General features: G+C 40.4%; 2 protein-coding genes across 2 annotated transcripts; both read left to right on the forward strand.

Annotated features, from left to right (window-relative positions):
• Nucleotides 1–215: 215 nt before the first annotated feature.
• LOC138590827 (ubiquitin-conjugating enzyme E2 D2-like) lies at nucleotides 216–8012 on the forward strand. The gene is made up of 7 exons (XM_069661214.1): nucleotides 216–648; nucleotides 2113–2176; nucleotides 2943–2974; nucleotides 3177–3254; nucleotides 3636–3741; nucleotides 4519–4612; nucleotides 6936–8012. Exons 1-7 carry the CDS (start codon nucleotides 625–627, stop codon nucleotides 6979–6981), a joined length of 444 nt encoding a protein of 147 aa, XP_069517315.1. The 5' UTR covers nucleotides 216–624; the 3' UTR covers nucleotides 6982–8012.
• A 1246-nt stretch (nucleotides 8013–9258) lies between these two features.
• manba (mannosidase, beta A, lysosomal) lies at nucleotides 9259–23047 on the forward strand. Its single transcript, XM_069661213.1, has 17 exons — nucleotides 9259–9496; nucleotides 10436–10530; nucleotides 10607–10712; nucleotides 10795–10968; nucleotides 11757–11880; nucleotides 12821–12990; nucleotides 13114–13224; nucleotides 14597–14748; nucleotides 14927–15044; nucleotides 17244–17330; nucleotides 17616–17783; nucleotides 18381–18599; nucleotides 18806–18970; nucleotides 19699–19843; nucleotides 20251–20393; nucleotides 21599–21856; nucleotides 22215–23047. Exons 1-17 carry the CDS (start codon nucleotides 9302–9304, stop codon nucleotides 22437–22439), a joined length of 2655 nt encoding a protein of 884 aa, XP_069517314.1. The 5' UTR covers nucleotides 9259–9301; the 3' UTR covers nucleotides 22440–23047.
• The last annotated feature ends 1162 nt before the right edge of the window (nucleotides 23048–24209 follow it).

The raw sequence follows: 24209 nt of genomic DNA on the forward strand, positions 1-24209 counted from the left end.
ATATTTTTGAAGAATGTGAATATGTGGATTTATATATCCAATTAATTTTAAGGCTCCATAACGTTTAAATGTGATGTTGACATGTGCTGACTGGACTGTCATACATGCTGTTTTTTTCTTGAAGCTTGTAGCCAATCTGACACCACATCCGCCCCGTCACTCAGCAGCCAACCGGACCGCCTTCCACCATAAAGCTTCAAATACAAGCAGACAGCCGCTAGTGGGCTAACGGCAGCGACCGAAACCAAAAGAAGAGCAGCTTTTGTTGACCGGGACACTTCACCTGGCACACGCACTTATTTAACCTTAACCGGGGATAGAAATAATCCAACATAAGACGCTGAAAGTTCAAGGAATACGAGGGTCATCGAAGGACAGCGTAACGTCTGTCTTTGGGCGAAAATAAGCTGGATAAAGATCGACAGCTAGCTTTGTTAGCAGCTCCGCGCATACGTAGTTTTAGCTCGCTAGCTAGCTAACTGCGCTAGCTCGAGGAAGAAAGGCCGTCGAGTTGACCCAGCGTCAAATACTTAACGGATAGTGAATCATCCTGGCACATCACGGTTGCCACTCACTGCTCGCATCGGAAGACCTTCAAATTAAATAGTACAACATCGAGAGAGGATGGCTCTGAAAAGGATCCACAAGGTAAGATAACGTCGAAACCGCTGGGTAACTGTCAAAGCTAACGGCGGTGTCTCGCCGCGTTAGCCTCCCACAATGCTGTATCCCGTGAAACATGGCGGTGAAACATGGTCGAGGACGTTTTTATGTTTGTTTTTTGTGTAAATAATTATTTGGTGTGTTTATTGTTGCGTAAATTGAATTTAGTTTGTACTCCTCGCACCGGCTAGCTCAAACGGACATGGTTCAACGTTTGGTCGGGAAGCTAGCTAGCTAACTAGCTTGAGTAGCTTCGGTTACAGGTTTGGTGTGTTCGTCGAAGTGACGGCAAAAAAGAGGCCGCATGAATTGCCCAACACGTCTAACGTTTACATGATCACAAACAACGTTTGAGTGCTCTCTGTTTATAGCCGCACGTCGATCCTACGTGTCTTAGTAACTGGATAACCATTAAAATGTTTCATAATAGCGTCGATGTTACCAGAACTCATGACTCATATCGTTCACTGAATCTGTGTGAGCAGTCATGGCTGTGTTCATGATACATTTCCTTGGTATTTTGTAGTATTTGTTCTGTGCCTGTGCACATCAAAGGGTGTGTTCTGGCAGTTAAATGGAGGAAGTTGGCTGCAGGAGAGTATAATATATAGTAGGAAGAGAACACCTGAAGTGTTGTAGTCACGACCACATTAACAGTGTCCAAGTCCTGACCAAGATCCAAGTATGTCAAGACCAGTGAAGTCAAAACATAGACACTGATTGAAACACAGACAAATTGATCTAAAATATTTATATCCCTTAAACAATCACAGAGAACAACTTACAACAAAAATGACAACTTAGAATTTATTCAAGTTATTGGTTGCATTTAAAGCAGGATATTTTGTATCCAATCACAGTAATCATGATGTAAATCAGACAATACAAATCTAATTTAGTGATATCCCTATTGTAGTGATCTTGACCTGTCTTGAAATAAAATCCTGAATCTTCCTTGTCCAAGACAGATACTTCAAAAAGTGGTCTTCAGTTCAAGACAAGTCTCTGGCACTAGAACACTACAGTTCACCTCATGGCTTCATTACTTCACTCTGTTGTTGACAAAAACCCTCTTCCAGTGAGATCCATGAACTAACTTGTGAAATGGTGTGGGTCAGACTTCCACTTCACTCTAAAGTAGCCATAGACCTAAAAATAACAGTGTGTGTATGCTTGAGGCTCATCTTGCTGTTAACTGTGGAGATGATAACAAGGTAGCCCCTTCCCCTGAGCTAGTGTTGTGTTGAACTTGGATGAGAGTTGCGGGAGATAACAACACAGGCAGGAAGGTGTTGCGAAATGAATAAAGCACACAACCTCATGTTTCACCTTCATTTCCCGGCCCCCATGTCGGCACGTCGAGTTCAGATCCTGTCTCCTTAATGTTTTTGTCTGTGAAGATTACTGTGGTCTAATTTGGTTATTGTTCTAAACCTCTTTTCATTACAGGAGCTCAACGATTTTTCTCGTGACCCTCCAGCACAGTGCTCAGCCGGCCCAGTGGGTGATGACAGTAAGTGTCCCAGAACTCTTAAAAAAGATTTAAGGGCTGCGAACAGACCAACATGATGTCTTTTTAAAATGTATTTTTTGTCTGGTCAACAGTTCAAGAAAAGATTACACTTAATACCGGTTTAACGTAAAACCCTACATAAAATCAGTATTTTGCATTTCCAAAATTATCAATCCAAAAGATTAAAGAATGGCCCGCCTGATCTACCATAAAAGTTTTGTGAGGTGAGATAACGTATTGTGTATGCATCCTGATTTCTGGATGTCTCCCGTCTTACATTGAACTAACAAAATAATGCTCTGATTAATTATTTAAATTATAGTTCCTTTTTTTAGTTGTGTAGTTGATTGATTTGAGTAATGGTTAAATGGATCATTTAAAGCTGGAAGAAACTGCAAACATAGTTAACAGTTAGAATTGACTGCCGCATTTTTTAAAATTGGGGTGAAGTCTATCTTTTGATCTTTTTTAGGAAATTTCAATTTAAGAAAAATTATATTGCATATTAAAATGAACTCCCTGTGGATGTTGGACTACTGCTTAGAGCCAATTGTATTTGTCATGAATACTTCCACCCTTAAATAGAGTGCTGGACACTAGAGTAAAACCTGTATATGACCACAATGGCTACAAGACAGTATTGATTATGATAATGATATACTTAATAGTGTTTCTTTGAAGCTGTAGAGACGGCTTAGAGGCCTGTCAGATCTCATACCTGTGACCTTTTCCTGTTTGCTAACATTTACTTTCTGTTCTCTTACAGTGTTTCACTGGCAAGCCACAATCATGGGACCCGTAAGTAGACATAATTCATGCTCTCTTTGTACTTTAAATGTGGCTCAATGTTGTAATTTGTCACTGAGGTTTTGCTCCTGGCTGCTTTAAATGTACGCATGAGATAAAGGTTAAAATTTGACTTGATAATAAGGCGGCTGTGGACAGGAGGGTTATGGATCATTCTCATCTGAATATATGTAAATGTCATGCTTGCTTTCAGAGTGACAGTCCATATCAGGGAGGCGTTTTCTTCTTGACAATTCATTTTCCAACAGACTACCCCTTCAAACCACCCAAGGTAAGCTGAAACACCCCTGAAACAAGGCTTTCTTACTTTGACATATTGGGGCAATTAAAGATGTAATCATTCACTGATGGAGCCACCAGATAAAATATTTTCGGAGCCTGGAACCGAACTTATACGCTCATGTTTCTGATGTTTTCATAAAGGCAACAGACAAATTAAAACAACACCTTTCTTTTAAAACGAAACCACCTGACCAGCGTCATAAACCCATTTTATCTGTTGACAGCCCTCATGAAGAAATACCAGTCAGTCCAGAAGTAGACAGTCATGAGTGCCAAACGTCAATGCCTCGTGTCAAGGAATTTAAGTTGTATAACAGTGACTCCTTGTTTTACCTTCCCTAACTGTCACGTCTGTGTTTTTTATTTTCAGGTTGCATTTACAACAAGAATTTACCACCCAAACATTAACAGTAACGGCAGTATCTGTCTGGATATTCTCAGATCACAGTGGTCTCCTGCACTTACTATTTCAAAAGGTAAGATGATTAAATTATAAAGGAAAACAATAGATGTTAATTAAATTACTTTGGCACTTACATTTGGGACAAGGGAATCCATACAGTAGTGGTCGGAGAACCCCTGAACTGACACAAATTACACCACAGCCCACATTTAATAAGACTCGTCACATAGGGTAGGATATTTGCTTTTTGGAAGTTTTTACAAAAAGTGCACAAAACTCTTGAACAAAATAGTTATACATTCTGTTATTGTGTTACTCATGGATATGGTTAACGTCGGAAACTCACTTGGGGTCCCCCTGGAACCCATTCAAGGACCACTTTTGGTTCGCAGGCCCAACTTTGAGAAACACTGCCCCAAACATTAAACAGATGCATTAAGATTAAAGGATCACGTTGTGAGTAATAAAAAGTTGTACTAAATAAGTAAAAATGCATGTTATGTTGACAATTATAAGATGATAACAGTTCCTATTCCCTACTTTGATTTTTCCACATTTAACCACTTGTGTAAACTCAATTTGATTGCAAATTTTACTTCGTACAATAATAATATAAAAGAGAATCCTTAATTGTTCCACAGAGACGTCATCTATTGTTTAATTTCTTATTTTAAGAAGTACACTATGTTTTGTTTGTGTCACATTTAAAAATCAAGATGAACACATTCCACACATTTAATCTAGGTCTTTCTGAGTCATGGATTTAGTGACTCGTATAGTGTCTTTAAAAAATGTCGTGTTCATGTTTTTGAGTATTTGTTGACAAGTGTCTCTGTTCTGTTTGTTGTAGTACTTCTCTCCATTTGCTCACTCCTATGTGACCCAAACCCCGACGACCCGTTAGTGCCAGAGATCGCACGAATGTACAAAACAGATAACGGCAAGTAAGTTGTATCTTGTTTTTTCTTTGTATATAAAATAACTACTTTTCTTTCCTTTTTAACCAGCAAGTTACACCTAACAAAAACTTCTACAGTGTAAAACAACTGTCCTGCAGTAAATCCTCAGTTTTTGCTAAATTCTTCTTTTTAATCTACTGCAGTTCAGGGTGCTGTCGAATAATTATGTTTAGAGATTAAAGGCGTTGCTGTTATTAAGCCTACCCTTACTGAGATAGATGGAGTAGTCAAAATAATGGAAATGCATGTCGGCATAAAGCAACTTAACCGTCATGAAGGGAGGATTCATTGCAGGACTATTTTTAGTTTTGGCTAGGTGTAACTAGAAAGTAACTGTATGTTTTATGGCGCATTTCCCACAATAAGTGCAATTTTCAGGCACCAAGTTAATCGAAATAATAATAACGAGGTGAATGAACAATAAGTATCACCTTAGTCGAGTGTGTAACCTTGTCTCACTCTGTCAGGTACAATAAACTAGCTCAGGAGTGGACTACGAAGTATGCCATGCTTTAGGGTAAGGCCAAGAGCCAGTGCTGCATCTTGGCTGGTGATATGGGTTTGGCCTGTTGAGTTTGTGATGCGCTGATCTCACTGACATAACTGAGATTATACTAATCCCTGAGTTTGTGTACATGGAGCGGAACTAGTCTAGCGTCTTGATACCCTGCAGAAGTAATCAAAAATATTTCTGCCAACGCATCAGTGACCTGCCCACAGATAAGAGTCTCCTACAAGTTTAGGGCGGGTCTGGGCAGTGAAACTCTCTTGGTATGTCACTAATGATGTTAGGCTGTAAGGCGTTCCCATATCGGGTAGAAAATTACCTAACACCCAGCGGGAATTAAAGTGTTAACAACCAGCAAGTCTACAGTTTTTGGCACGCATGCTGAATAATAAAGCAATTCCAGACAACTTCTTTCTTTAACCAGATTAATTTTAGTATTCTAACATCTGGAAGTTAAGAGAAGAGCCAAAAGTTAGCGGCTGCCTGGCTTGAAAGTCCCATTGTAGTCTACTACAGATCCAGGGAGGCTAATGAAGATCCAGTTTTAATCAAAAGTCTTGACACAGCATTTTGTTGCATGAAAACATACTTAACCAATCCCTGTTTGTTTTACGCTGCTGTGTCTGTCAAATCATACTGCGGTCTTTTAACGCCCAATATGAAGCACGTAAATAGACCCCAATGCTGTGCAGTTCTTTTATATTTTACATAACTGCAAACCATTTTCCAACACGTACCACAATCTTACATTTGATTCCTTTTAAGTGCGACTGGAAAATCTACTTGTAGAGACTTGACACGGGCGATCCATCACAGTTAATAATGGGTTGCTCTTATTGTTGTATGGTAAAGCAGATTTCAGCAGGCAGTGCATTCGAGGACATGCCAGCACTCGGCTGCCAGAAAGAATCTTATATATAAGCTATGATGTCTGAAACTGAAGCCCAGCAGAGAGACAATGAGGACTATGAGGGTTGGGTTTCTTGTATGGGAACGTTGTTGCGTATATTATTTACCCTCGGGTGGCGGCTTCAAAAAAGGAAATGCTGACACAAGCACCACCAAGTTGTTAGATTCCATTTAATAAATCATGTCAAGCTCACTTTTTTTATAGTATATTGAACAGAGCTGAGTGGCCTTTCCGGAGAAAATATTAATTTGTCTTTTGTCTTTTTTATGAGTCAATACATTGTTTGTCTTTTCTAAAAAATCGATCTCGCCTACAATTACTTTAGGTCGTTATTGGTTAATTTTCTGTTGATCAACTTTCTTTTGAATCGATTTATCAATGCAGCTCGACCGACCACAATAATCTGCCATGTTCAAGACATTTTCACCCAATACGTCAACCTAAATCAAGAGTCAAAAGACCTGAGAAAACATCCCAAAACAAATTTAGGGTTTCATTTGGTTTAACATAGTTTGGGTATTGGCATGATTACTTCTTAGTGTTATAATGGTGCACCAAACCTGTGTAAGGAGTTTCAAAATAGAAACTCTGTGCATGTAAATGTAGCTACTAACGGAAGCATGACGAGGTTTGTTCTTGCCTTACTTTTTTATTGGCATGTAAAGATAACTGAAATAAGTCAATGTTTAAAATTTTGGAAGTGTAGTTTGTTCAAAGAGTTTGGTTTTGTGCATATAATAATGCATTTTGTAAGGATGCTTCCTGCCCTTGAACAGCAACATGCTTAAAGTGCGTGTGCTTTGAAACATCCTGACTAGAAGGGGAGGGTGGGAAAAGTCGATGTGTCCTAATGTTGTTCCTAAAGCGGTTTTTCTCCTTTGTCTTTGCAGATACACCAGAACAGCAAAAGAATGGACAAGCAAATACGCGATGTGATGGTTGGAAACGTGGTGGGAAAATGACGTTGCTGGTTCAAACTAAAAGATCCAGGATTCAGTTTTTTCTTTTTCACTTTTTGTTTTTCTTTTTTGTTAATCAGAGCATTTTACCCCTTACTTTTTCCACCTGCGCTCATAAGAAGATAGTGTTTTCTCTCTAGGACACGTGCCAGTTTCTGTGAAGATTTGACTCCCCATTTTTTGTGGAGTTTAAAAAGAAAAAAAAAACACAATACCCATGGTGCTGAACAGTCGGCTTGAGCATGCCCCAGTAAGAGTTTTCAACCCAAAATTTGTGATTTCCTCGCTCACGCTTAGTAGAATTTAAAGCGACAGGTCTCCTGACACTGAACACTGTATCAACCCCACGACGATCCAGCTGGTAAACTGGCCGGATCCTGTGCGGTTTGATATTTACTCCACCGTGGGCTGGATTACTCAGAGCACTTGTAGAGAATTTTTAGAGCTTCAAATTGGCAAAATTCGGCTGCATTTTATTTGAAATTGGTAGAATCTAAAACCGGGGGGGGGGGGATGCCAATTCTCTGAAAGATCTGAAAAATGGTTAGCGGCTCCTGTATCCGCTTCCTGGACTGGTGAGATGTCAGTTTGTTCTTCTGATCATTAGTATAGGAATCTCTTACCTGAGGAAAGAAGTGTATCTTATTCCACTATCAAAGTGTGTGTACAGAGAAGCACAGCAGTATATATCAATGTTAAGGAAACAATATAAGAACTTCAATGTTGTATTTTATGCATGTTAATAAAGGTAGGATATTATATCTGATATGTTTCTGCAAATTAAGTGGATTGTCAGGCTGAACAGTTGGAAAAATTTGGTTCCCCTCAAAGGCTTTCTATTTCTTTTTCATTATTTAGAAGCCAGTAGATGAGCTATTAGTTTTACGCCCACTCAAACACTGTCTTCTTGTAGCCCTAAAATATCGATGCAAAGCTGATGGTTGATAATCAACTTGTGGCTCTGTTTCTTTTTAGTTTTCCCTTCAATAAAGTTACTCAAACCATAAAGCGAGTCAGTTTGGTGCTTTTTTTTTTTTTTCATGTGTTTTGTGCGTCTGAGTTAAGTTACCTGAATCCTGGTCGTAAACCTGTAACGCCTTGAATTTCTTAAGAACGGTACTTAAAGTAGTGTGCGTTAAATCTAAGACTTGTTTCAATGTTTTTGTTTGTGCTTTAGTAGACTGAAAAATCTTTTTTCTATTTAATGCAACTTTATTCTTCTCTTCCTTCTCAAAGGTAAATGTTTTAGGCTCATAAAAGTGGATTTCTTTAAATAGACTTGAATGTAACTCCACTGACACTTCAAAAATATGATTTTATTGGATTCAAGTCACTTCTGTTGAAGGTAAAAACTTTAAATTTATCCGCTTTAAATGCATTTAAGTAGGAACTTAGCCACATTATCACCACTGGAAGGTCATGCCACAGGTAGGGCACACTAGAGGGCACAAAATCATGTTTTCTACATTATAGGGTCTCCACAAACATGTATTTTAGAGAGCACTGTAAAGCACATTTTGTCAACAGGAAGGGCACCCTAGAAGCTATTTACCACCAGTTTATAAAGCGGAGGATCATGCTATGGCATATGTCTTCTCCACAGGAAGAAGAGGAAGAATTTTCTCTATTGGAAGGGATCCTACAAGGTACTTTACCGCCAATCTGTCCACTGGAGGGTCATGCTATGGTCTTTAATGTTTTCTCCTCAAGAAGTAACCCTAGAGGGCCCTGAATCCCATTGTCCCCACTGGAAGGCCACACCAGGGGGCATTATATAACGTTATCTATACCAAAGGGGCATTCAAGGGGCCCTTCTGCTGAATCTTTTATCGACAGGGGGCACAAACTGGTGGGTGATGGCCCTTTTTTTATTTTGATCCAAAAATACAATATCCTGTATAGTAGTATAACACTTAGAGGGACCGTTTTCTGCATTATGAGTATTCTTAATTTTACTCTAATACTACTAAACTAAGCTTTTGAATGCAGTACATTTTACTTACCGAGTATTTTAACAACGTGACATTTCTACTCGTACTAAAATGATTGTATTTTTTTTAGCTGTACTAGGAGTTTCAGGCCAGACAAAGCTTAACAAAACCTGCCCGATGGCGCCTAACATTTTCGCGCCAAGATTTGTCCCTCGTGCAACAGCTCTGGTCAGCTGACTGCAGCGTCAGAGTCACATGGCAAACAAGGAAGTTCCTCTTTAGTTTGGTAAACACAACTAATCTGAGATGGTACACTTTCTAAACAGTATTCCCGTTACTAACCATGACTAAAACGAACCGAAAACTATGACTAGGTGTGAAAACATTTGTCTTTGTGTTTGGTTCTGTTTGTTTGTCGGAGTTGTATCTTTAACTGAGCGGCTACAAACTTTTAGTCTGAACGGTAAATGGAGTCTTTCAAACTCCAACGCTTCCCTGTCGCTGCCTGCAGAGGTGCCTGGATGTGTTCATTCAGCTCTACAGCAACAGGGATACATCCAGGTAGGTCAATTAAAGGATTTAAATAAGGAGCCCTAATTGTTAATGTATACTCCTGTTTATATATTTTATTTTTTAAGTACAGCAGTAATCACTTTATGCAGTAAACACTCGGAACCAAAGTTAATTTTAAAGAACTTTACATGAGTGTTTTTGTTTTAGATCTTAGGATACTTAAAAGCTACGACATGTCAGTGCGAAATATCCGACTTTTTTTCCTTAATTTGACAGTTGTAGTTGTTATTTTAAAGTTCAGTTGACACACAAACCACACAACAATAGTTAATACAAGTAAACATTATAATATCGACTAGCTACAACTTTTAAGTGCTGCTTACATGTTAGTATGATCTATAATTATTTTATTATTTACTTGTATGTTTCAAAAACAAATTCAGATAACAATAAGAACATAAGAAGAATGATAAAAACCCAAAATACATGAAATGTTAAGGACATCTATACAAGGATTTAGATAGATGCAAATAATACAATAAAATAATCGTACATTTGCCATTTTGCTCTCTCATAGGTACTATTACTATACTTCAATTAATGTGGGACTTTTATAGGTAATGCTGTTTTTTAACGTCGTTTAATGATATATTAAGTATCTGAATACTTTAACTTCATTAAGGCTTATCAATTAGATGGCTGTACTTTGTGAGATTGTTTTGGTCTGTGATGCTCTGGCTTACTATTTTCTTTATATTTTCTTTTTATTCCTGGCAACATGAAGACACAAAACACATCTACAACCTATTTAAAAAATAAATTTTATACGTGAAATGAACAATATTGAAAATGTTTTTTGGGGTGTTTAATATCCAGAGTACGGCCCTATTTTTACATGAAAATATCAGCACATGTTACAGAATCAGCAGCAGTACAAATTCATATTAAACTTTTAACGCACTTTTAAGTCCACCTACCTTCTTTCAGGACCCGTATTACAGGTTCAACGATGTGTCTTATCGCTGGATTGCCCTCGATAACTGGACATACACAACCACATTTACTTTGTCTCCCCAGCTGAGGTCAGTATAATAATTTCCTTTTATGTTTTAAAGTTGTTTCTGTATTATGTAACATGTTTTCTCTCTGCACTAACAGGGCCACTCAGAAGGTGCTGCTTGTGTTTGACGGCGTTGACACTGTCGCATCGATTCTTCTCAATGGAGTCGCTGTCGGGAAGACGGACAACATGTTTCGTAGATACGTACGTTCATCAGAAACTAAGCAAATCACAACACTCGCTAAACCACAGTGCATCATTTGTATTGTCTGTTTTTGGTGTGTAGGACTTCTCAATCAGAGACCTGCTAAAGGACGGGGATAATGTCCTGAGAGTCAGCTTGTTGTCTCCAGTTGTTTACGCGTCTGAGCGGAGGGACGCTCATTCTGCGTACAGAGTTCCTCCTGAGTGTCCTCCAGACGTCCAGAAGGGAGAATGTCACGTCAATTTCATCAGAAAGGTAAATATGTGCCAATATCTCCTCTGGAAAACAGACCGTTTTGTTTTACCTCTTATGTAATTCACTGTGATTTTTTGTCTTATTTTACTTCATTTCTAGTGTTTACTTCTTCTTCTTATTGTTATTGTTTGTTTTATTTATCACATCTATACCTTAAATATCATATTTATCTACATTATCGGTCCTGTGTTTGAGTTAACGTGGCGGTGGGATCATGGAGATATAAACAGATGCTGGGAATCTGTTCTGTTGATTTATTTTATTTTTCATTTTCTTACCCCCATGATTCAAAATAATTTGCCCAAATTTGCCTCACCCTATAAAAAAATAAAAACATAATTATAGCAAAATGAATCCAAAAACATTTTTATCCACCAGGTTTCCGTCTCAGAGACATTTTCATGACTTAATAGAAGAAGAGTTTCATGCACAGCTGGAGACACATCTTGCTAAATAGATACTGAAGCTTGTAGAAACATCAAAAGTAGAGCCTGACCAGTCGACCAGTCACCTTCTTCAAACACAGCAGCTGATATAGTACATTTTTGATCTAGAATGAAATAAAAATAAAAGTTTTTAATGTGCTTTGTGCAACAATTGTTCATCAATAAGGTTATGCGCAGATACTCAGAAGGCTGCTATTTAACATTCATATACATTGTCATCCAATTCTAGTGCACTCTGCTAGACAAACTACCTGCTTACACAATTTCTAAATTCCCCACAGCGTTGTTTTCTGCTCTGTTTGTTCTGCTAATAAGGTTTCATATCTGTCTGCTTTTATGCAGGAGCAGAGCTCCTTCAGTTGGGACTGGGGGCCTTCGTTCCCCACGATGGGACTGTGGAAGGAAGTTCGCCTGGAGGCGTTTGACGTCCTGCAGCTCATCCAGGTTTCATCCGTGTCTCTCTACGGTACGTCACATGTTATATTCACCATCATCCTTTTGTTGTAGGAAGATATTAAAGATATAACCTCGAAGATTTACATTTAAATAAATGTCTGTTAAGTCACTAACTTTATATGATCAATAAAGGATTATCTTATCACCGAATGAGGTAACACAATGGTGATTGAGCCTTTGGACAACTGATAAAAGCCTTTACATTTGCACTATATAGTATTTTTATGGCCTGGGTGTCTGTGGCGACATTTGCAGAAAAATCCCAAGCAGCACCCAGTTAGTGACGTGTTTTCCATCAGCCAGCAGTGGTTGGTCTGCCAGAGAGGGTAGGCGGAGCTAAGCGGCTGCTTTTCCGCTCTCTGCAAGTGTATGTCTAATGTCTACTATGGCTGAACAAACAAAGAAAAGATGGATGACTACAGATACAACTTCCAAAATAAGTGAAAATCCCCCAAAAAAGAGACAAATTTGACGCTCAGATGAAGGCAAACGACCGTCAGCTAGGAAAATCAAGAGTTACAACCGGAGACGTCTGGTAATCTGGCAATTGCTTTTTATCGCCGTTAGGTGCCGCCAAATCCGACCAAACTGAGAACTTCGAGAGGATATCTTTTACGCTTCAGCAGAAATTTAAAAACCCAGAGTGGCTTTCGTCAGGTGCAACGTATTTGGTAATTTTATCTGTTGCATAAGACCGCAGACAAATAGAGCTATAAGAAATGAATTGCATTATACAGAGAAGTGTTTCTGTTAAGTAGCCAACACCCTTTGATATGAATGAGGTGGACAAAATAATAGAAAAACCTTTCAGTAATATGCAATACAGCCCCAACACCACAAACTGCAACCTCCAAAGAAAAACCTCCAAAACAATTCAAACCACCTGATAAACATGCAACTGAGATGGCTTCAGTTAATGCATCTTTCCATTCTGTTTATGTCCTGTGTAGACTTCAGCCTCTCTGAGTGGAGAGTCCAGGTTGAGCTTCTTGTTGATGCGGTTCAGGCAACAAATGGACAGATCACAGTCTCCATACCCGAGCTGGACACAGAGGAGACCTTTAACACACAGTTTCACTCAGGAAGGACCAGGAGCAGCTTCACCTTACACGTCAACAAGGTGCTCTTTATACAGTCTTTCCAAAAGTCTAAGATTATTAGATTATCTGCAATAACAGTGTGCCTGAAAAAATGTGTTTTAAAACACTTGTGTATAATTTTAAGAGCTTTCTTCTCCTTCCAGAGTCACCAGGTGAAGCTGTGGTGGCCCAACGGACACGGTGACCAACCCTTTTACCGTCTCACTGTTAGAGGCTTCCAGGACGGATCTTTGATCCTGAATACAGAATCGAAGGTCGGAGTTCACTTCCTGTCAATTATTAAACCCTCATCATACTCTAATAGATGATAAGCGCACCAGTATAATCATTTTAGATTGCTGACATTAAAAGCACAACAGCATCCACCTCTTCACTGTGAAGGGTTCATTCTGTGTCAAATCAGATCAAAGGTTTTGGTTCATGTTAGTTTATACCACAGACTGTATAAAAAGATGGCCGACATGACAGCTCCCAAAAGTGAAGCCAAACCCTCTCTGTCGCCCCCTGCTGACTGGCTGCAGTATAGGTCATAAAGCCCGCCTCCTCCATGTTAACAGATGGGACATGAGTCAAACTATAAAATCAAAATACACGTCAAAGACATTTTTCTGTCATTATATTTAGTTCTTATCATGCTGATTTATGTCCAAGCGTTCATTTTTCTCACAGGTTTACTTTTAATTAGTTATTTGATGCAATAAAAAGGGGGTGTGGCCTCATGATTGACAGCTCTGTCGACAAATCAGGCTCCTCAGCGTTCTGTTCCCGAGTAGCAGAGTAGAGGAGGAACAGCAAGAGGAGACGTAACTAACACTAACACTACAGTCATTGAACTTTCCATAAGCGTGAATATCTGCTTCAGACCGACACAAGAAGCTGTTCTGCTGCAGACTGAGCCCACCTGAGGGCTGCAACACGGCAAGGACACAAGGTAAAGGTGTGTTTTGGGAAGAGGAAGGGGCGGGACGTGGATACTGCGGCTCCACCAGCCGATCTCTTCTGCACAGTCTCTGGCAGCGCCCGCCTCAAGGGGGTATTTTGGCTTCACTTTTGTACAATAAGAGTAGATGGAGACGCGTCCTCCATCTTTCTATACAGTCAGTGGTTTAAACTTTATGTTTAGCAATAATATGATTTGAAATCTTTTAGACGTGCAATTCCTTTTGGTGTGAAAGTTGAGTCACAAACAAATCCAAATGATTGAAAGGCACAAGGACATTTCATACTTTTCATTTTGCCATTAAAAATGGAAAGAAATGCAAATTTGCAGGTTTTTTGGGCCACAGGAAGTCTTCCAAAAGATATACATCTTGATTTTTCTATACTTTTGCCTTAAAAATACAGAATTTGGTTGATGTTATAACAAATGTCAGTGGTTCTAACAGAAATAATCATATCTATGTTTCTAGGACCATGAAAATGATATTAAATGGGTGTCAATTTGTGGACATTGTGTATGTAAAGGTGCAAATTCCTTCCATGTTGTTTTCCTGTTTGAGATGTACGACCGTTAGAATAAATACCCCCCCCCCCACTGTCACATACTGAGTTACAAAGTAAATTCATGGATTTCTGCTGTTGTCTGCGATTAAAGCTGCAGTGTTTGATGAAGAATGTCTCCTGCAGGTGTACTTTCGCACAGTAGAGCTCGTCCAGGAGCCGATCGTTGGGTCTCCAGGCCTGAGCTTTTATTTCCGCATCAATGGGAAACCAATTTTCCTCAAAGGCTCCAACTGGATCCCGGCCCACTCCTTCCAGGACCGCGTTGCCCCCGCTGTGTGAGTAGTTTAAAAAGCTGCTTTAAAGGGGTTTTACTCGCCTGATGAGGAGAATACTGAGCACTGATTATGAGGGACGAACTACTTCTGCTTTGTATATTTTCTTGTTAAACCTACAGACTGTTTAAGTTTTTAATACATTAATAGTGAAGACACCTGCTCTCTGTTTGTCCTGCAGCTTGAGGAACTTGTTGCAGTCAGCCGCGGACGCTAACATGAACGCCCTCAGAGTCTGGGGAGGAGGAGTGTACGAACAGGATCTTTTCTACAGCATCTGTGACGAGTTGGGAATCATGGTAACTACTGTCATCCTCTAGTGGTATCAAAAATAACTTTTTAAACCTCAATTCTAATGCAAGGGAGTCGTGGCTGAGACAGCAGCATAACACAGTTCACACAAAGAACAAACAACAAACAAACAATCGCTCCAGTTTAAGTTGACTCTGTATCTTAAATCAAGAAGAGGGAGCAAAAGACAGATCGAGTTTGAGGAATGACAAACATAATGTGTCCATGTGACCGAAGGCTGCAGCCACTGAAGGTTTTAGGAGTCAGAAGACAACTTCAATAAGAAGGCACTTCATGTGGTATCGCCTTGTAAAAAAAGAAAGTTCCAATCTTCCAAGACAAACGTTAAAGTCGAGCTGAAACGGCATTTCGAGAGTATCTAGCTTCCGTATCGTGACGTATTTCCGAGTGAAACAGGACGTGCAGGCGGGACATATCATTGGAGGGATTTGATTTGATCGTTGAGAAGTGGGCGTAGACAGACGTTCTCCACAGCGCAGTAGCTAGCTAACTGACCGAGCGTTCTTGGTGCTCTGCGGCTAAATGTTGCAGATTGATTGGTTGAAATTGTTTGGTGCTAACTTACGTAAGCACGCGTGAAATTTAGTTTTAGCGGAAGAAAAAATGATCTGATTTTGATATAAGAATATGAAGAAATGGATTTTCTGTATTTTTTTTGGCCTATATTGTCAAATAGATGCACAATATTACCGGGGATGTGATCTAAAAGGATTAAAATGACATTTTTCATTTCACCTCGACTTTAAGTATCAGTATTATTATCCACACAAACACAGTACAGAACATTTTTGAAAATTGTAAACAGGAGCATAAAAAGAAACACTAAGGGCCCGATCAGACAGAGCGCGTTTTAGTGTTCAATGAGACACTTTTTGTGCGCTGCTTTTGTGTTGCAGAGCGCCTCGCATTTTTCCGCTCTGAGCGCCTCGAGTTTTTGAGGAAACGCTCTGTGCGCCTCGAGTTGAAAAAACTTCAACTCAAAGCAGAAAAGCTCCCGACGTCATGGCCGTTTTTTCTCATTGTCCAATCGGATGAAAGGAGAGGCGGGCCTCTGTCAGTTATATATATTGTCAGACAATATAACGGTTAGGTTAATGACAGCTATGATTCGGTGGTTGCCTTAACAACAGTAAAAGAAAAATGGCGCAGCTAGCTGCTCTGTTTTGATAACTGGGCCGATCAGACAGGACGCGCTTTGCAGGCTGTAAAACGCGAGGCGCACCGCACTGCCTTTTTTGTGGAAGTAAACACCCGATCAGACAGCGTGTTTTAGCAGCTGGGTGGCGGCTTTTTTTCCTACTGCTGTTAAGGCAACTACCGAATCGTTCTCTGTCATTAACCTAACCGTTACATTGTAAACTGACAGAAGGCCCGCCTCTCCTTTCATCCGATTGGACAATGAGAAAAAACGGCCATGACGTCGGGCGCTTTTCTGCTTTGAGTTTAAGTTGCTTCAACTCGAGGCGCACGGAGCGTTTCCTCAAAAACGCGAGGCGCACAGAGCGGAAAAAAGCGCGGCGCTCTGCAAAGCAAAAGCAGCGCGCAAAAAGCCTCTCATTGAAAACAATGACAAAAAAGCCCCAGCTGCTAAAACGCGTCCTGTCTGATCTGTCTGATCGGGCCCTCACTCTTCATTTATTATTGCCTTGGTTTTGAATGTTTGTAGCAGATCTCCTTTTTTTTAATGAGTGAAATGTTTTTGTCTTTGAAAGTTAATGTTATGCGATTATTCCGTCCATAACAGACACTATATTGTGTTTAATACATCTGCACTTTATATTTGATTCATTTGTGGAGTTTAATAAGCTCAGTAGGAAGCACAGACATGCTGCCTAATATTCCAGCCCTGTTGATTCATGTTTAATGTTTCTATTGTGCAAGGAGCTTGACAGCTTTGAACTGTCCATGTACAGTACATGTTAGTAGTGATTCAGTATGGTTAATGCACACATGCCATGCAAATAAACATGGTAGAAAGATATTTTACTGAAAGTTAAGCGTAAATCAGGAAGGGTTAGTTTTCCCCTCGAGCATCACTGTTACATACCATACCTGAAGAGATGCAGGTCCATTTTAGGACACATCACTATATCTCAGCCTGATTTTGGATTGTGCAACCCGACGATGACTCACGGACATACTGCTGAACAGATGGATGCTCAAAGTGTTCAGATATGTGTGTGCAGGTTTGGCAGGACTTCATGTTTGCCTGCGCCATGTATCCCACTGAGGACGACTTCATACAGACGGTGAGGGAGGAGGTCAGCCAACAGGTGAGCGCTGGGTTTATTTATCTGTATTTTATCTGTTCAGGAGATCTCATATCAGGACACCATTCATAACCACGTGTAAAGATTGAGAACAGTGATATTAAACATTCATTTTATTTACCCTAATTATGTTTAGTTAAGGCAGATTTGTAGACGTACATATTTCTTTATTTTCATCCTATCTTGATATCACTTGTGATCGTCTCTCCACTGACCACCTTGCAGCATTTCAGGCTCATAAAAGCTGTTAAAACTCTAAAACACACTCAGTTTTTCCTTTTTTTCCAGGTCCAGCGCCTGAAGTCTCACCCCTCCATAATAATCTGGAGCGGGAACAATGAAAACGAAGCCGCTCTGGCGACAGACTGGTTCAACATCCCAGATTCCCAGAGGCCCACCTACCTGAAGGACTACGTGACGCTGTATGTGAACAACATACGGGCGATAGTTCAGGAGGTGAGCGCCAAATCAGGTGTCACCTCTAGGAAAGGTTGGCAGGATTTGTCACATCTGAGTTCATTTTAAACAGTTTAGCTTTGGACACGACTGACTATCAAGTGTAGAAGACAGAAGATGTCTTCCAGTGTGAGTCGAATACCTCGCCTTTCAGTGAGAGCTTTAAATCCTGCAAGGAATTTATGTTTTTAGATGTGTTTTAGCGCTGTCACCTCACAGCTTGAAGGTTCCTAGTGCGAATCCCGGTTCAGACGTGGAGTCTGCATGTTCTCCCCGTGCGTGCGTTGGTTCCCTCCAGGTACTCCGGCTTCCTCCCGCAGTCCAAAGACATGCTCGTTAGGTTCATTGGTGACTCTAAAATTGCCCGTAGGTGTGAATGTGAGCATGAAAGGTTGTCTGTCCCTGTGATTGACTGGCGATCAAGTCCGTGGTGTAACCCCGCCTCTTGCCCAATGAAACTGGGATTGGTTCCAGCCCCACTGCGACCCTGTACGGTACAGATAATGGATGGATGGATGTTGCAGATTAGATTTATTTTGACATTAAAAGCCTGCAGAAGCAAAAGGCTAACAAGTGTACATGTTATCTCTCCTTCAGGAGGACCAGAGTCGCCCGTTCCTCGTCTCCAGCCCGACTAATGGAGCTGAATCGGAGCAGGAGGGATGGGTGGCAGAGAACCCGTACGACCCGCACTACGGCGACACGCATTTCTACAGCTACATCCTCGACTGCTGGGACTGGAGGACTTTCCCTCGAACGCGTTTCGCCTCTGAGTACGGCTTCCAGTCCTGGCCCTCCTTCTCCACCCTGCAGCCGGTGAGTTAAACAACTCTCCATTCATGTTTTGATTAGCAATTTTATTTATTTATTACAATCTTTCCTATTTTGTTATGCAACTGCTGCACCACAGTTTCCCTCTGGACAAAAAAAGATGTCTTATTTTTAGCGGTGTACGCTCAGTCGACGGTTTTATTATTTTTTTTAAGGTTGTTTAAATTTTCGCTCTATTTTTCGATGTTTAGGTTTCCATAAAAGAAGACTGGAGCTACAGCAGTAATTTCTCCTCCCATCGTCAGCACCACGAGGGCGGGAACGAGCAGATGTTACTGCAGGCTGCTTTACATTTCAACCTGCCAAACTCCACAGACCCCCTGAAGAGATTCAGCGATTCTCTCTACATCACTCAGGCAAACCACACACACCACTCGCACCTCTTCATGTCTGATACAGGAGCTAAACATGATATTTAAAGAACAACAACACTACACTCATTTTTTTATTAGATAATCATTTTCTTTTGTTTTTTTTATTACAATTTTTATTTTTGATATACAATACAAGCAAGATCAACAATCTAATATACAAATACATCTCATGCCCCACTCTGTGGCTCTCTCTCTCCCTCATGCAAACCTGAAAACAAAGACAAAAAGAGCAAACAGCAGCTCAATAAATCGATAATGTGGAGACTTATTTCGCCTGCTCATAGCCTAGCTATGTCCCAAAACATGAAAGTCGTGACAGGGTGCGAAATGTGCACCTAATAAAATCTAAAAATATAACTGTGAAAGAATCAGAAATACTTTATTTATCCCCGGGGGGATTTGGGGCGTTACAGCTGCTCTGACACAGAGAAAGCATAGAGAAAGATATGGCAGCAAATAGAAGTAAGAAAAAATATCAAATATGTGCTTTATATGTTCAATAAAATAAGAGATACGATGCAAAAAATTATTTACAAATGAGGCAGTATTTATGTCGACATATTGCACGGTTGAATTATTGCACTGAAAGAAGTTCTTTGATTTCTGCATAAAGACGGAATCTTCTGGCAAAAACTAAATGTTTTGTAAAACATGTTGGTCATTAAATTAACTGTTCACGTGTTTTATTAATGATCATGTTTCCTGTTCAGGTCATGCAGGCTCAATGTGTGAAGGCTCAGACCGAGTTTTATCGACGAAGTCAGAGTGAGATCATCGAGGGCAAAGGTCACACGATGGGCGCCCTCTACTGGCAGCTCAACGATATCTGGCAGGCTCCTTCCTGGTCATCGATCGGTGAGTGAGCTCGAGCTGCGACAGTTAATCTTTTACTTGTCTACTAGTAGAGTAATTATTTTATTGGTTTGAGTATCTTTTTTATAATCGCATATGACGGTAAACTGAATATCTGTGGTTCATTGATCAAACGAGACATTTTTAGGATGTCATACTGGGCTTTGGGAGACAGTGATTGACATTTTTCATCGACCAAACAACTAATCAATTAATCGAAAATGATCAACAGAAGATTCCACAATGAAAAAAGATGCGATTTTGACTCCTTTATTAACTATTTAGGGAGATTAGGCATCGAGAAAATGGATATATATATATATATATATATATATTAATTAATAGAAAAAATGACTCATGGTTACTGTAGCAAAATAATCTTTCTCTTGTGTGTGCCTGTGTGTGTGCAGAGTTCGGTGGGAAGTGGAAAATGCTGCATTATTTTGCACAGAACTTCTTTGCCTCAGTCCTTCCTGTCGGGGTCGAGGATGACGACACGCTGTTGATCTACGCCGTCTCAGACCTGAGTGACGACCTGAAGCTCAGGGCGGTGGTGGGTTTTCAAAAATAAAAATCTTTTACACCCCTCTTCTGAAACGGTTACATTGCTGCTATGACAGGTAAATAGCTAGTAGCTAGAAATGGGCATGAGTAACTTTACTCGAGTACTCCAATTGGACGTCATTATTCTTTCAACATAACTTTACAGACTAAAGGAAATTGAGAAAATAGTCAATTGAGAGTCAAACTTGCTGTTTCTCTCGTATGTTTCTGTCATACTTGTTGTTGCCGCAGTAACAGTGAACAGCTTTGGCCTGTCCGCTCCTCCGCTAATAACGGTTAGCGTGTGTAAGCATGACGGCGTTAGCCTGCAGCACTAGTCGGGATCACTTCACCAGCTGTGTGTGTGTGTGAGTCAAATACTCGCTTACCTGTCTAGGAGAAACTTTGACTTAAAATCCCTCTGGACTCTAAGCTGTGTCCATCTTTCAAATGCATCTCCAGTGTTAACCCGTGTTTTACCACGTCTTTGGTCATGGAGCCTTTTGGTCGCGAAGAATCCGCTGGTGACCCAGTCCTGTTTGCTTGCCTCCATGGCTGCAGCACTGTGTTTCTGCGCCAATTTGTTTCATACCTGGCAACCCGGGGTGACGTAATGGGCAGTGGATCGCGCGTGCCAAAACACAAACAGACGTTCCGGACCGGAAGGGAAATTTCAAAGGAGATAAACTGGCTGCAGCGTTGTTGTCGGAGAAGCCAGTATTTCAACTTAACATGTTTCCTTAATACCTGATGGCATATCATAGTCATTTTTATTATAAATACAGTAAATATATTACATATTGGGCCTTTAAATTTGCAGGTGCTTTTGTCCAAACAACAACTCACAACAGAGCATTCAAAGGCGACACCCATCAAACAATCTTGCCTCGCTCGTAGTATATTTGGACATTTATTAGCTCTCCATCTCTGCTACAGTCTACATTGCTCTCATATTTAGTTGTGCATATATCCTGATTAATGATTGGCTTAGTAGCCTTTACAATATGAGTGTGAATGTGAATGTGAAAGGGTGAATGTGACATGTTGTGTAAAAGTGCTCTGAGTGGTCTGAAGACTAGGAAAGTGCTTTGTAAGTGCAGTCCATTTACCACTATAACCACTAATAATGTACAAAATGAACTGGCTAATTCAAATTGATGTCATCAGTTAATTGTCTGATAACTCATCAGAAACTTTATTCCTTTTATTGATCAGGTGACCGTTTATTCGTGGACTGATCTGGATCCCGTGTGCACACTGAAGTCAGACCTGCTCCCGGTTCCTGGAGGCAGCGCTGCGGTTATTTTCAAACAGCATGTCGCCGCACTGCTGGCGGGATGTGGGCGCTGCACCCGCCTCACCTGCCTGCTCACCTTTCACCTGGAGGACAGCAGCGGGCAGCGGGGTCCCACCAACCACCACTTTCTGAGCTCGCCCAAAGACGCTCAGGGACTCCAGAGACCGAACATCACAGTAAGACATTTTATTAAAGACAAGTGGTTTTATTTATTTATCCACAGAGATGAAAACATGATTTAATGTGTTTTTAATCTAAACATCACAATACATCTGTAGCTATGAGGGGTCGTAATAGTTTGAGGGCCAAAGACAGTCGCCTGCCTTTCCTAATGGTGAATCCTGTCCTGTGAGATGGAGAGGAAATGACCCTGAAACCTCAAATATAACAGCTTTATAAACCCTTAATTTAACTACTCCTACTAACTACAAAGATGACCTCATTGGACAAAATTTGGCACTAAGAGTTTCTGTGTACGTTATACTTTGTGCACACATATTCCTTGTTACAAACCCCGCCTGTGTGTCCCTGCAGGCCAAGGTTCAGGAGGATGAGACGGGGTACTCTGTGACCCTCCACTCCGACTGTGTGGCTCCTTTCGTCTGGCTCGACGTGGGAAACGTCCCCGGACGCTTCAGCTCCAACGGCTTCCTGATGGTTTCTAGAAACAGGACGGTCAGTTTTAACGCGTGGCGTCCCACCAGCGTCACAGAACTCTCCAGATCCCTCAGCATCACCACTTTAAGGGACGTTTACTGACCTCAGAGCAGCCAGACTCCATGTTGAGAGGTACAGAAGTGCAGAGGCCACAGCCTGATTCCTAACTGCTGTTTGTTGAATGTATATCAAAGAGATACTTGTGTGTAGGCCAGACAGATTTTTTAAGACTGAAGCTGCAGACATGTTTTGTTGCCAAACAAAGGGAAACATTTCCCGAAAACCTTTAAATATAGTCCAGTGTTACAAAACAATAGTAGACACTTTAAAGCTCCACTGGAAATATCCAAACAAAGACCATTTTCGTAGGAGGTTAAGCAGCTCTTACCAGCAGAGCTCTTACCCTGTTATCATTTGCTTGACTGTCAAATGAAACTTTATTGTAGCTTTTACAGAACTAACCGAGGGTGCAAAACATCTACTGGACAATTCCTGTTATGCTTTGTTTTGTTTTAGATTCTGTTTTACTGCATTGTGCCTTTATCGGTCAGTAACTGTGAAAACAAGACTGGAAGCATGGGGAGAGAGAAAGAGAGAGGACACCAAAACAAGTTGGTAAACTGATGAGAAGTTAGAAATGATTGTATATTTGCTCACTGAACATTTTCCTGCCCTGTTTGTTCCTATTTTTGCACATCAAAAATAAATAAGACTTGAACTTTAAAAGACTTTAGATACACACACTTCACTGTCCGAAACCTGCTTTGTTCTGTTTCACATACTGTCCTTATTTAGATAAATGTATATAACAATAATGCACTTAAACACATGGCACCTATAACAAATATGTTACAAAGCGCCTCACAGACAATGTGGGCAGCTGTGGCTCAGTGGGAGAGTGGGAGAGTCGGTCATCTTTCAATCGGAAGGTCGGAGGTTCGATCTCTGATTGTCACAGTCCCCATGTCGAAGTGTCCTTGGGCAAGACACTGAACCCCAAATTGCTCCTGGTGGCAGAGCCATCGGTGTGTGAATGTGATGACTGATTGACAGTCGGGCACTTAGGTAGCAGCCGCTGCCATCAGTGTGTGAATGGGTGAATGTAATATGTAGCATAAAAACAGCTTGGAGTGGTCACAAGACTAGAAAAGTGCTATACAAGTACAGTCCATTTACCATTTACAATGACAGTAAGATAAATGAAGCATCGACAAAAACGATGACACAAGTAACAATACTTTATTTATCCCAGGGGGAAATTCAGGCGTTACAGTGGCTCTCACACAGAGCGAAGCATGAAGAAAAATAGGAAATATAAATAGAAGAAATATGTCACATGAATGCATTATATATACAATAAAATATGGGTTCTATGGTGATTTAGATATGAATGCCATAATTAAATATACTTGCGAGATTAAGAGTTAAAAAAGGATGTATATGCATAAAAGCAAATAAGGTCACACACAGCGGTGTATGTACACACTCTGTACGCCTCTCTGCACATATGCAACATGAACATTCGTGCACGTACAGATACTTGATGCACATGTGTCTGAAAAAAATGTACTGTACTTCAACTGTGCAGAAAATCTAAGACTAACTCCCTCACACACCTGCAGAATCAAAGGCACAAATCTTGACTGATGTAAAACCTGTAATTATTAGTAAAAAAAAGTAATTATAAGAATTTTGTTTTTGGAAAATTACTTTAAAATGCAACAACATGCTAATACTCCTAAACTAGCAGCAATGTAAATGCAGGACTTGTACTTTGACCGGAGTATTTATGTAGTTGTGTTTGAGCCTATAGCTAAATAATCAGTGTGCTTCTTCTGCAGGAGGAAACAAACACTTACTGCTCATATGAAC

This window comes from Semicossyphus pulcher, unplaced genomic scaffold (assembly GCF_022749685.1).
Source record: "Semicossyphus pulcher isolate SPU_LCO1_2020_fin unplaced genomic scaffold, fSemPul1.0.p SCAF_14, whole genome shotgun sequence".
In the NCBI taxonomy this organism is placed as follows: Eukaryota; Metazoa; Chordata; class Actinopteri; order Labriformes; family Labridae; genus Semicossyphus; species Semicossyphus pulcher.